This window comes from Pholcus phalangioides, unplaced genomic scaffold, assembly GCF_987345545.1.
Source record: "Pholcus phalangioides strain wild (caught in Gottingen) unplaced genomic scaffold, Ppha-v1.0 ptg000022l_1, whole genome shotgun sequence".
Lineage (NCBI taxonomy): Eukaryota > Metazoa > Arthropoda > Arachnida > Araneae > Pholcidae > Pholcus > Pholcus phalangioides.
Genome location: NW_028301615.1, coordinates 20,153,933 through 20,167,845, shown reverse-complemented (window position 1 = coordinate 20,167,845; position 13,913 = coordinate 20,153,933). Strand labels below are relative to the sequence as shown.

At 41.3% G+C, this 13,913-nt stretch overlaps 1 protein-coding gene across 1 annotated transcript in view; it reads left to right on the top strand.

Annotated features, from left to right (window-relative positions):
• The window catches only part of ft (cadherin-related tumor suppressor fat), a 188,040-nt gene extending 175,770 nt beyond the window's left edge, over nucleotides 1–12,270 (top strand). The window contains exons 11-17 of the mRNA XM_089250010.1: nucleotides 1,222–1,879; nucleotides 2,081–2,415; nucleotides 2,538–2,641; nucleotides 5,840–6,147; nucleotides 6,354–6,553; nucleotides 6,651–6,924; nucleotides 7,837–12,270. Of these exons, the coding sequence (XP_089106136.1) occupies nucleotides 1,222–1,879; nucleotides 2,081–2,415; nucleotides 2,538–2,641; nucleotides 5,840–6,147; nucleotides 6,354–6,553; nucleotides 6,651–6,924; nucleotides 7,837–9,494 (3,537 nt within the window). The 3' untranslated portion in view covers nucleotides 9,495–12,270. The remainder of the gene's footprint in view (nucleotides 1–1,221; nucleotides 1,880–2,080; nucleotides 2,416–2,537; nucleotides 2,642–5,839; nucleotides 6,148–6,353; nucleotides 6,554–6,650; nucleotides 6,925–7,836) is intronic.
• The last annotated feature ends 1,643 nt before the right edge of the window (nucleotides 12,271–13,913 follow it).

The window sequence follows — 13,913 nt, the reverse complement described above, 5'->3', positions numbered from 1 at the left end:
AAGAGTGCGGGCCACTTCATTGGTTTGGTAAAGTGTCGTGCCCCCCCCCCCCCTTAAGTGATCCATAAATGTGAAGCAGAGTGGTTCAGGGAACAGGGAATGTGCCGTGGGTCGCTTGAGTGATTTGTAAGTGTAGCGCGCAGGCCAATTGAGTTATCTGTAAATGTGCTGCGGGCCACTTAAGTAATGTGAACCTGTACTGCGTGTTCATTAAGAGGCCGTTCAAGTATTACGTAAGCAAATTTTTAGCCATTTTTGACCCCCCCCCCCTGTCAGTAAAATTTCGTCATCAGCTCTGCCCCTCTGAATCCTAACTCATATTTTCATAAAGGGTGGTTGATGACGTAAGCATTATCCAAACCCCTCCCCCTTGCCATCAAAAGTCAGCAAATCGGAACCCCCCCCCCGATGATGACGTAATACTTGAATGGCCCCTAAGTGCTCTGGAACTGTGCCGCAGCCCATTTGAGAGATCTGTAAATATGCCGCGAGTCACTCAAGTGATCTGTGAATGTGCAGCGGAGTATTTCAGGGAACAGGAAATGTGTTGTGGGTCGATTGAGTGATCTGGAACTGTGCCGTGGGTTGCTGAAGTGATTTGTAAGTGTAGCGCAGGCCACTTGAGTTATCTGTAAATGTTCTGCGGGCCACTTAAGTAATGTGAACCTGCACTGCGTGTTCATTAAGTGCTCTGGAACTGTGCCGCAGCCCATTTGAGGGATCTGTAAATATGCCGCGAGTCACTCAAGTGATCTGTAAATATGCCGCGAGTCACTCAAGTGATCTGTAAATATGCCGCGGGTCCCTTATCATCTGGGAATGTGCTGCGTTTCACATAAGTGATTTGAGTGTGTGCAGCTTAGTTCATTTTTAAAAAATTAGGTTTGAGGTCGCGAGCCATATCAGATGACTCTGAGGGCCACATCTGGCCCGCTGGCTATTGGTTGAGCATTTATAATCAGTGTTCCCGAGAAATCTACAGCCAAAATGAGATGTGGGGGGGGGGTGTTTGTTCATGTCAAGATGAACAATTTTCACAAACGTAATTGGCGTGAAAAACTATCACCAAAAAAAAAAAAAATCCTTTGTAACTTGTATTTGGCGATGTCTATGATTTTTGAACCGCCCGTTTGAATTCAGTTTTCTTCCAATCAAAACTTTCTCTAGAAATTTTTCTTGGCATTCGGTCCTCACGTGTCTGTTCTTTCTCTTTTATTTCAGCCGACAAGCACCCCGATCATATACAGCATAGTGAACGTCGATGGCCACATCGAAATAACGCTCGCAGCGAAGCTAGCGGACCATGAGTACGTCCCCGAAGACCAACTGATCGGTGCCCTAAACGGCAGGATATCCTACCTGAGAGAGATCCTCCAAGACGAGGACATAAGCATCGGTTTCGATCCCTGCACGACGACTTCCCAGCCCTGCCAGAACGATGGCGTCTGTTCCAGTTACTTGGACAAGAGGGACACCCTATCCATCGTGGATTCCCCGTCGCTCGTATTCACCTCTGCGAGAGTGTCGAGGCAGTTCTCGTGCCGGTGTCCTCCGGGATTCTCCGGCTCTATCTGCCAGTACCAGCAGGACCCGTGTCTTCCGAATCCTTGCGTTCACGGTGGCACCTGCCACCAGGAGGGCATCGCTTTCAGGTGCTCCTGCACTGCGCAGTACGAGGGTGAGAGGTGCGAGGCGCCGCGCAAGGAGGTCTGTGCCAGCATGCCCTGCAAGAACGGCGGTACCTGTCAAGACGCTCCCAACAACGGCTTCTTCTGCCTCTGTAGACCTGGTTTCAAGGGTATGGTGTGCGAGCAGACAACTGATGGTTGCCGACCGAATAGGTGTCTCAACGGAGGAACTTGCATCAGCGAAAGTCTGGGTAAGTGTAAATGTCTACATTTTCATGATGATATTGGGCTTGGATCCAGGACGATTTCATATTTCTGGCTCTTGCGAGGGGCGAGCTCTCCTTCTGGATCCCTCGTTATATCCGTATATACCTTCATAAAATGTTGCTCATGGCTAATTGGTGGTGGCTAATTGGCATGTTACTCATGTAACTCCTATTCGTCCCCCACAGGTTACTTATGCGTCTGCACGTCCAGCTACTTCGGACGTCACTGCGAAAAATCATCGTTCGGTTTTCACGAGTATTCATACATGGCGTTCCCGGCCCTGCAGCCTACGACGAACGACATCTCCATCATTTTCGCCACGAACCAGCAGAACGCCCTACTCGTTTACAACTTCGGCATGCACAGCGGAGGGAGGTCTGACTTCCTGGCCCTTGAAATCGTTCAGGGCATCCCGATGTTCTCCTTCGGAGGGTCTCGGACGGCCATCACCAGAGTCGCTGCGAACGTCGGTGTCGCGGATGGCAAATGGCACAAGGTCACCATTATTAGAAATGGAAAGGTAAGGAAGGTGTTTATATATCAACCTCTCTCATACTATCTATGACGTTTCGTACGCATTTTAACATTCAGTAAGAATTAATTATGACTGATGTCACCACTGTCATATCTTGTGATTCACAGGTCGCTTCTGTATCAGTGGTCAACTGCAGTGATAATGGGGATACTTGCAATGAATGCCTACTGGGTAATTCTACGTGCTCCAAATCTGCTACTGGTTACACAGGGTAAGTTGTTTTATCCTTTCATGTGTGTGTGTGTGTGTGTTTATTTGGATGGAATATTTTGTAGACGTAAATGAGCTTTTCAAAAATATATAAAGTCAAACTCAATCGTACCAGGGACGTACGTAGGATCGACCTTTGGAGAGAGCACAAAAGGCTTGGGGGGCACGAAAATTTTCTTCCCAAGAAAGTTTTAGTTACTACCCTTCAAAAGCATTCAAACTGACAGAAATTGGTTAATACAGCATATAAAGGGTATTTTCCTTTGATATTTTAATTTTTTCATAGAAATAATTTTTTTTCTACTAATTTTTGGTCGGCTTCGGGGAAGGACATGGGCGCCCCCCCCCCGTGCTTCCCCACTGCGTACGCCTCTGAGTCATACCGGCATCGGAGATTCGGAGAATTTTTGTCGTTACAACCAAAGATCACGTTCTCAAGACCTTTCTCGACCAAAAATGTAATTAGGTGCAATCAAATACTGTATACATGAAGTTTCTATTTCATTATGATGTAGATGATAATATTTAATAATAATAAATGAATAAAAATAACAGGAAATTGGGGTCACATCAATAAGAGATATAGCAAATATCCAATAAAAATGTTGCCAATCGTTGGCGAAATCGCCAGATAATTCTTGAAAATAACTTTTGGCGAGAGATACAGCACTAACAAATGTGCAGTGATTTAAAATGTATTTCAGGAAAAAAATAAAAAATAGCATAAGCAAAAGTTAGTGAGATGAATATGTATAATTTTACTCAATTTATAAGTTATAAATTAATCTCATCCCAGATTGTAGTAAAGATCAATAATTAAACCCATTAATATAATTTTCAACCCTTTGTTGAAAAATCAGGAAAACCGGGGCATTTTTTGCAAAGAAAAAACCAGAAAGGGCAAAATTACGGAAAAATACGGTAATGCTCATGCCAATGAGGAACAAGTCGGAGCGTCAAAAACTTCTCACACGTGAATCCTTTTTTTTTTCAACATTAGGCATCAATAGAACAGGAAGACATTGCCTCAATATGGTGAGCTTTAGTTCGTGTAATTTCTCGGTAAAACGCCGTAAAAACAGAATTAAAATCGACGGAAAATGGGTCGTTATATCCGAATTCGTGTCATTTTCATCGACGCAAAAAAAAATCAAGATTCGTTAACATTCTTCTCTATGGGAATCAGCTCGGACAGCCAAATATTGACGCTATTTCCGAGGTATCGTTATAGCCGAGTTTGACTGTAGAATGTAGTATGAACACCTCTATTTCGACCTTGCAATACGACGCACAGAAAGTTCAGAATTCCTCCGCCTTGTGGCCATGAATGGTTAATCAGACTCATGAATGGTTAAGGTTCATGAAGGCAGAAAAATTCTGTGCTCAGATGGCAAAATGTCATGTGTCACTTTGCCCAAAAAATTGAGTTGCTCGCATTCCGGAGTCTCGTTCTTTGAAATTTTGGAAGAGGTGGCAAAATTTATTCCTTTTTTTAGTTTATGAGGAAACAACGGAACCAAATTGTAATAAGTCAAAAAGCCACAGTATCGCATGTTGGCAAAATATTATTTACATTTGGCCACCTGAGCGCAGAATTATCGTTTTAACCGATATTCCACCGTGTCCTTTTTGTTTATAAGTGGGCACGACCTATCAAAATAATCAAAGTATTCTGTAAATTATTGAGAAATTGATTTCTTGGATAAGAGAAATTTATAGGAAGTGAAAAAAAAGTTGACTGAAATTCATACGTATGTGTAAAAAAAATTAAAATGTAATATTTAAAGTCAAAGACAGATGACGCTGAAAACCGAAACTAATTTATCTTGACGCGCGTTGAATATTGAAACTAATTTGAAATGGGGGAAAAAAAAATCATTCAGAACATCAAAATAACCCAAAATTATATTAACCAATATTTGACTGCATAAAATTTCTCGATAATTGAACTTAGTTGCAATAAATCTCATCAGAATAATAACTAACAACATAAATTTTTACAAAATTAGAGATAAAAATATTCGTATGATATGCATCAATTCAGAAATCAATATTTTTAACTAACAACAGAGGACGCTAGTACTTTTTCTCTGGTGTGAGCATCAGCACATTTTTTTGATCACTCTTCCAATTTCTTAACCGAATTGCACATAATTTTTACATATGGTAACTGGCTACTTGAATAACATATGTTTGAGTTTCAAAACACCCCCCCCCCTTCCTTCCCAACCGGCAATGACGAAAATCAGACTGAGGGAAATCGACCTGTTGTGGGAGAACACCATGGCCCCCACAAGGGGTGGGCTGACAAGGCTCCAGCCCTGGGGCCCGAAACGATTTTTCCAATTTTTTTCTTTTTCACGCTATAAATTCATCATAAAAGGGCCGTGAAAGTCTGGACGGGGGCCCGCAAAAGATCCCAGCCTAGGGGCCCTGCTCCAGGATGTGGGGGCCATGGAGAACACGTTGAATATTTAAACCCTTCCATTCTGAGGGCAACTGACCGAGTTACCCGAGTCTCGGGGAACTCGATCAATTGTAATAGAACCCGAGACTCGGGTTCCATTACAGAAGTGCTGCTATTTATTGGGCGATGTTGAAAAGAAAACTTTGAATGTTTTTTTCTTTATTCCTGATCACAGATTATATTACGTGTAAAAGTTTTGAAAATATAAATTTTTAAAATCGTGTCGTTCATTTACGAAAGATAGCAATTACGGGAAAATACGGGTATTTCACGTATGCAGCTCATATGAATGAGCATGTCTGAGCGTCAAACTTGAATTTTTTTTTTCAATAGACAAACATTGCCGCAATTAGATGAGCTATTATTCTGGGAATTTCTTGGGGGAGAAAACCATAAAACGGAAACGAAAGGGACAAAAATATGTCGTTATATCCGAGGTTAGGACGTTTTCATGGACGTTATAATAATCAAGGTTCATTAACATTATTCTCAATGAGAATCAGTCCGGACACATACACAGCCAATTATTGACGTTATCGCCGAGGTGTCATTGTAACAGATAGTTCGACCGTATTTGTTTGTTCTCGAAACCCACTTCGAATACAGGTTGTAACAGGTGATCCAATTCGCTACTATTTTGTATCGTGTCACATTATTTTGTTCTCATGTATATATTCGTCTCTATTCACCGTGAAACTCGTTTTTTAAAGAGTATCATTCCAATCTTTGCAGCACCCTGAACTTCAACAACAACTTGCTGTTTGTCGGCGGTATCCCATCGGTCGACCCACTGCTCGAGAGACCAGGCCAAGTATCCACTAATGATTTCGTCGGGTGCCTAAGAAGCATCTCGGTCAACGGCAGGCAAATCGATCTCAGCTCGCCGGTCAAATCTGCTCACGTCAGCCCCACGTGCAACAGGAAACAGGCCGCCTGCAGTCACAGCTCCACCTGCGGCGATGGCGCTACCTGCCTGGATAACTGGTTCTCAGTCAGTTGCCACTGCTCCTCCGGATTGATCACCAATTCGTGCCAGGATGGTAAGTATTAGTTTCCTCTGGTGTCTTAAGTGTAATCTTCAAACTGCTGAGTTTGAATAAAGCGCTTTTCGACGGTTCCGGGGGAAACTAGGCCGTTATTAGGGAGCGGGCTAATAGGGATTGCCTATAGATAATCCTCAAATCACCAATAATTCTCTGCGCTTATATCGCATCTTTAACGATTCTATTTTTCTCTAACATTGCAGTCTCGAAACCTTTCGGCATTGGCGGAGGAACGTTCATCGAACTGATTCCGCAAGAGAAACACCGACGATTGCTTCTGACACCATCTGACGTCAAGCTTAAGGAATCTGCCCCGAAGGTGATGTCGTTCCATGTGAGGACTGCTTCTCAAAATGGCATTCTCATGCACTCGGTCACTGATGATGAATACACGTCTCTGCAGGTGAGCTTGAAATTCAATATGTTACTACCCAGCTTGTAAATATGGCCCTCGTTCAATTTTCTCGGGTGTCTAAATGTCTTCATTTTTCTCCTTTAAGCTTGTCAAAGGAAAACTGCTGTATACGTCGAAAATCAAAGTCACGGAACAGTACGTACAGGAACTGGACTTCCCACGTCTCGGAGATGGCCAATGGCATGAAGTGACTCTATCTTACCATCAAAAGAGATTTCCGCAAGTCAATGTGACCATAGACGAACAGTTCTCTTCTATCAATTCCAAGAAGCCCCTGCATGATTTCCTGGACCCGTACTTGACTTCCCTTATGCTCGGCGGGCAATGGGACAACCTGGACGGGGAGGAACAGTTTGATGGTAAGTTCGTCACTGCTTATCTCTCAAAAAATAACTAACACGTTAAATTTTACACAAGGTGGTGCACAACCTCCGACTCGCCAAAATATTCCGGTAGGAAACTGTCAATACACATAGCATGATAAATACTTATGCTGAGACCACATTTTCTTCACACGTCAAATCGGGATCCATACGGGATATCACTTATTATAGAAAAAAAAACTGTCAAAAGCAAGTCACCAAAAGTAGTCACCAGTCACAGCCTTAGGCAAGTAAAGATGCCAGTTACAACATAAAAAATGTGTCAAAGGCAAATAAAGTTGCCATTACTAATTATAGATTTAGAAAAATTGTCGAAGGTAAGTGAAATTACCAATTATAGCCAAAAATATTGTCAAAAGCAAGTAAAGATACCAATTACAGCCAAAAAAATTTTCAAAGTCAAGTAAGATTGCCAATCACAGCCAAAAATACTGTCAAAGGCAATAAAAGTTGCCAACCATTCCCGAAATTGCTTGAAAATTGCCAATAACACAATGCTGCAAGTCGCAATGGGTAAAAATGTAATTCACAAAAAAATGCATTTTTTGACAGATATGAAAGATGAATATACAGCATTTATATGACTATATAATTAGTTATAGAGTCATAATTATCATAGTATAATTTATACGGAAATAATCTTAATTTGAAAAATTCAAGCAACCCTCATTGAAAATAAGGAAAAACGGAAAATGTTTTGGACAGCCAAAATCATGGGGATGTCCCGTGAAATACAGGTCATATAGTCACCCTATATATAAAGTTTCCGTCTCGCAAGCGATAGAAGTACGGCATATCCGGCCCGCGGACTAAAAAGGTTGTGCACCCCTGTTTTACACGATTTCTTCTGAAGCATCAACGTAACTGTTATTTATCTCTTTTCCGTAGATGTCATCGGCTGCATCAAGACAGTGTCGGTCAATAACGAGGTCCAGATGCCTAACCAAACGGGATACTTCAACGTGGCGATCCACGGGAATGCGGCAGCTGGTTGCAGCAACGAAGCCCTTGGAATAGATACGGTGGCCACCGATCCCCTGAGCATCGGGGTGATCCTCGTCATCGTGTTCTTCGTGATCCTCCTGGTCGTCATACTCGTGAGTTTCCTGGTGTTCAGGCGCCGCAAACAGAAGCGGGACAAAACCGTTCCGGTGAAGCACAACGCCGGGAATTTCCCCAGCCCCGGTGGCGATGGTCACAGGGGCCACCAGTGCGCGGGATACACTGACGCCACCAATCCCGAAGACCTCATCCGTAGCCATATCCCTCAAGACCTCGTGCCAAAGAAACTCAAAGAGCGGGATCCACATACAGAGTGTCCGCAGCGGCCGGACATCATCGAACGAGAGATACACAACAAGCCGTCGCCCCCGCAGAGACGGGAGGAACCACCACCACCCCACAATTCCGACAAGGCGCAGAATAATTTCGGTCTACAAAACTCCCAGGACATGGAGCCTCCGGAACACTACGACCTAGAAAACGCCAGCAGCATCGCTCCCTCCGACATCGACATCGTCTACCACTATAAGGGGTTCCGGGACGGCAACATCCACAAATACAAGCCAAATCCACAAGTTCCTAGTTACCATAAGCATAATCACCGGCATAGTCCACACCAGTTTCAGTCGAACCCCGTGAGGGAAAGTCCCAGAAACATCCTGCATCAAGCTCATAATCCACTCACCCAGAGAGAGAGCCCTTCGTCGATTAAGATGCAGAACACCCCGTTGGCTCGATTGAGCCCATCCAGCGAACTTTCGCAGCAAACTCCACGGATCCTGACCCTACAAGATATCAGTGGGAAACCTCTCCAGAAGGCCCTGTTGGCAACTGCCCAGGGAGTCGGGTCGAAACAGTTCCAGGATCCGATGACCAACTCTGACCGCAGCCTCAACAGTCCGGTCAGCAACCTGAGTCACAGCACCAGCAGCATGCAGTCGTGCCCGCAGGGTGTCAACAAACTCAAGGCGAGGGACAACAGCATGACCCTCGGACTAACTTCAGAGGAAATCGAGAGACTCAACACGCGTCCTAGAAACTTAAGTCTCGTGAGCACGTTGGACGCGGTATCATCCTCGAGTGAGGACAACGCGGAGAAGCACAAGTTGGCCGAGCTGCTCGAGTCCAACACGGAACTGCTAGAAGCCCAGGACTCATCCACGGACGAGAGTGGCAACGACTCCTTCACGTGTTCCGAGTTCGAGTACGACAACTACGAGAAAGTCCACCGCGAGTTCGGTCCTAGGAACATGATATTCTCGAAGCTGACCGAAGAGGACAACGAGAACGACGCCGACTACGCCAAAAATTACGACGGGTTCGACTCCTTCAGGGGGTCCTTCAGCACCCTCGTGGCCTCCGACGACGACTCGTCGAACCCGCCACCTTACAAACCGACCAACGGGTCCATGCTCGGTTGGGACTGCCTGTTGAACTGGGGACCAAATTTCCAGAACCTCGTCGGTGTCTTCAAGGACATCGAGCAATTACCGGACGGTGTTAACGTGCCCGGTACGGGACAGAATGACGAAGACTATGTATAGTAGCGGATAATTATGTTGTATAGTGATTGCTTTCTCGTGTTTATTATTATTTTTGTTGTTTGGCCATTCCATACGATGTGAGGACAGTAGAGGTCTCAACGTCCTTTTTTTTCCACCGTCCATATTCGTCGCGAGACTCATATTTATAGCCAAGACATTTCCTCTTCGCCATTTCGAATGTGTCTTCAGCTTAGACGAACGAAGCCCTCCCATGGCAATAACGAACCCTTCCGCCATTTCGTGATGATCCAAATCAGTGACCATTACCAAATGCCACAGCAACCTGGTGTACAGCCAAAAACATTATAAGTTATGTGCCTTTATATACTATAACAGCGTGCCTTGAAAAAAAGTGGGCAGCTCATTCTATACTCGTCAATGTGCCAAAACCAATTGCTGTGGCCTAGGATATGGATTATCTCAAATAACATTTATAGGTTGATCCCTGTAAGGTTCTCTCTCATAACCGATGATTGGCAGGTGACGTCCGTGACACATGGGCGAGGCTGACATGACTTGAGTCCTGGATAATTTTTTTAATACTATTCCTGGAAAGCCCCTGCCCCTGCTATGCTCATTCATTTCCATTTAAAAAAGCATTAGAAACCCAACGTAATCTAGAATTTCAAGTTGATAACTCTGTGTAGGCAAAAGAATTTCAGTAACCTATTCTAAATTCCCATCGAACAATTTTTCTTTCCTCCACGATATTTGCTATCATCTTCCTGATATCTAATATGAAAGGGTGCTTTCTGTCAATCTCCATTGTACCAAATCTGGACTTTATGCTTCACATGCACACACACATATGAGTGCACGAATTCTTACCCCCCTCCAGAGTAATCTCGTCAGTTTGAGATTAGTATCCGGCCCACGAATTCATCAAACAATAAGTGTACAAACGGTAATGTCGCCAAACAGTCATAAATTCTGCTAACATTTTGGCAAAATTTTTTTTAGCCTGATTTTTTATAGCTATATTGCTATAATTGAAAAAAAAAACAAAAAAAAAACAAGCTGCAACCATTTGTTGAAAAGAAAATTCGTCTTTTCCCCCCTCTAAGAAAAAATGTTAATCGCCGATTTGGCTAACATTTTCTCCAATTCGGCCATAATTTTTTTCCAGCCTGATTAGATAAATTTCTAGAATTGACAAAACTCCGGCAATAACCATCGACCTAAATTTATATAGGGCCCGTTGGGTCTACCCCTCCCCCCAAAAAAAAAAGGTTTTAGTTGCCAAACAGTCGTCATAATATATTCTATAGCCCTCCTGTTCTCCCATTTAGCTAGAATTGTTTGTTTTTTTCAGAAGGCCCTGAAAAGGCCCTAACAGTTTGATTAGATAAATTGCTATAATTAATCATTAACATGAAGGGTAGACACATGGTGCCCCCATATAAATATAGGGCCTATGTGTCTACCCCCCCCCCCCTTCGCAAAAGAAAAGATGTTAGTTACCAAGTAGTCGTCGATGTGAGTAGTTTTTTTTTCCTATTTGGCTACATTTTTTTGCAGTTCGATTATTAATAAGAGTTCAGCTGTAGCAATTTTTACATAAATATGTGTCTTGCCCGCGAGCCTACCTTCCCCTCCCCCGTCCTTCCAGAAAAGAGTGTTTGTCGCCAAACTAACTTATTTAGCTACCTTTTTTACCCCATTTGACCCCAATTTTTTCAGTCTTATTAGCTAAATTGCCGAAATTAATAAAAAAAAAGTAGCTGTAGCCGTTTACATCAATTTATATCGAGCTCGTAGGCTTAGTATTACTCGCCAAACAGCAGTAAATTTGTCTAACATTTTCTCCCATTTGGCTACAATTCTTTTTATTCTGATTAGGTGGATATATAAGTAAAATTAATAAAACAAATCCAGCTACAATCGTCGAAATAAATTTGTATCGGCCCATGGGCATACCCTAGGCCACGTTCATCTAAGCTGTTGATTTTATTACAATGTCTTCTCAACATCATCTTTTGTATTTGTATTTCTTCTTTTATATATATATTTTTTGGAACTTGTAGTCATGATACCTCATTTCATTCAAACCTAGTCATTATAGTACGGCCATTCTTGTAAGATGGCGGACACTTTTTTTTTAAGAAAAGAGGGAATCGCATCATGTAATTTTTTTAATATAATATATTATTACAAGAATGTTATTTACTTCATAATTAGAAAATTGAGTGACGCCTGTGATTTCATCGATCGATGTGTGCCTTTTTTGAAAAATTTAGTGCCTGAAATACCGTCTACATTTTGTATAATTGTATGTATTATGAGCAATAACCGGAGCCATATTGGTTATTGTTATCTTTTTTTTTTTTGTATGTTTAAAAATTCCGGATTTAATTTTAATTAATTAATTGAGAATTATGTAATTATTTAAATAATTATTTTTCTCTCTCATCTCAATTCCAATCGAAGTCTAAGTCAGCTTTTGTCGTATTTAAAATATGTATGAAGGCTCCAAAAAAAAAAAAAAAAAATTATGGTGTCGATATTTTTCCATTTTTGTACTTGGTTCAGGTGATCATTATTATTTGTTTTTGGTTCCCTTTCATATAAAATCAAAAATAAGATTAAGAAGAAGAAAAGTTTTTTTTTTTTTTGGTTCTTGACAATGATTTTTGGAGCCAAATTTCGAGCAATTATTGTTGATTTTTTTTTTTTTGTAATGTTGTAGATATGTTGTGTGCCATTCCATTGTTTTATACAAGACTCGTTTTATTTTATGTGAAACTTTTTTTTCTAGAAATAAAGCGTTTTTTTTAAATATGTAAATGTGTTGTCGTATATTGATTTGCAATTGATTGATGATAAAAACGAAATTTGATTTAAAATTGTTGGTTTTTGTAAAAAGTATTGTGATGGGCAGGATTTGATGTGAAAGGGGAAAAGGAATATCTAAAATTCTTGTTGTCATTCGGAAGCATTGTTCAAACCTATTGTTGCCGTTTAAAACCATTGTTTGAACCTAATGTTTGTAAACATTGAGCGCGTTTAGAAACAGTGCTTGCCGTTTAGAAGCATTAAGTGCTTTAGAAACTGTGTTTGCCGTTTAGAAGCATTGGATGCTTTAGAAACAGTGTTTGCCGTTTAGAAACATTGTTCGAACCCATTGTTTGCCGTTTAGAATCATTGTTCAAACACATTGTTTCTGTTTATAAACAATATTTGCCATTCATAAACATTGTTTGAACCTATTGTTTCCGTTAAGAAGCATTGTTCGGACATACTGTTACCGGTTGGAAACGATTGCCGTTTAGAAATAGTGTTTGCCATTTTAGAAGCATTGTTCAAACTCATTGTTGCCGTTTGAAAGTGTGCCAGTAAGAAACATCGTTCGAACCTATTGTTGTTGTTTAAAATCATTGTTCGCGAATATATTAGTTTCGCTAAAAAGCATTGTTCAAACCCATTGTTGCCATTGAGAAGCATTTTTCGAACCTATTGTTGCCGTTTAGAAACATTACCGTTTAAAAACATTTCACGAACACATTTTTGCCGTTTGGAAACCTTTGCCGTTTAAAAGCATTTTTCAAACCTAATGTTATCGTTTGTAACATTGAGTGCGTTTAGAGACAGTGTTTGCCGTTGAGAGGCATTGTTCGAACCCATTGTTGCTGTTAAGAAGACTTGTTCGAACCTACTGTTGCTGTTAAGAAGCCTTGTTTGAATTTATTGTTGCCGTTTGGAAACATTGCTGTTTAAAAGCATTGTTCGGACATATTGTTTGCCGTTTAAATGCATTGTTCGGACATATTGTTTGCCGTTTAAAAGCATTGTTCGGACATATTGTTTGCCGTTTAAAAGCATTGTTCGGACATATTGTTTGCCGTTTAAAAGCATTGTTCGGACATATTGTTTGCCGTTTAAAAGCATTGTTCGGACATATTGTTTGCCGTTCAAAAGCATGGAGTGCTTTAGAAACAGTGTTTGCTGTTTAGACGAATTTTTCGAATCTATTGTTGTTGTTAGGAAACCTTGTTCAAACCCATTGTTTGCAATTTGGAAACATTGTTCGAACCCATTGTTTGCCATTTGGAAACATTGTTCGAACCCATTGTTTGCCATTTGGAAACATTGTTCGAACCCATTGTTTGCCATTTGGAAACATTGTTCGAACCCATTGTTTGCCATTTGGAAACATTGTTCGAACTCATTGTTGCCGTATGAATCATGTGCCGATAAGAAACATTATTCGAACCTATTGTTGTTGTTTAAAAGCATTGTGTGTGTCCGAACATATTAGTGGCGTTTGAAATAATTTTTCAAACCCATTGTTGCCGTTTAAAAACATTTTTTTAAACCTATTGTAGTCGTTGAAAGAACTGCTTGTTTCAATTATCGTTCAAAAATTAGTGTTATGGAGAGCGTGGATGAGACTATAATAGTTGATTCATATTACATTTACAT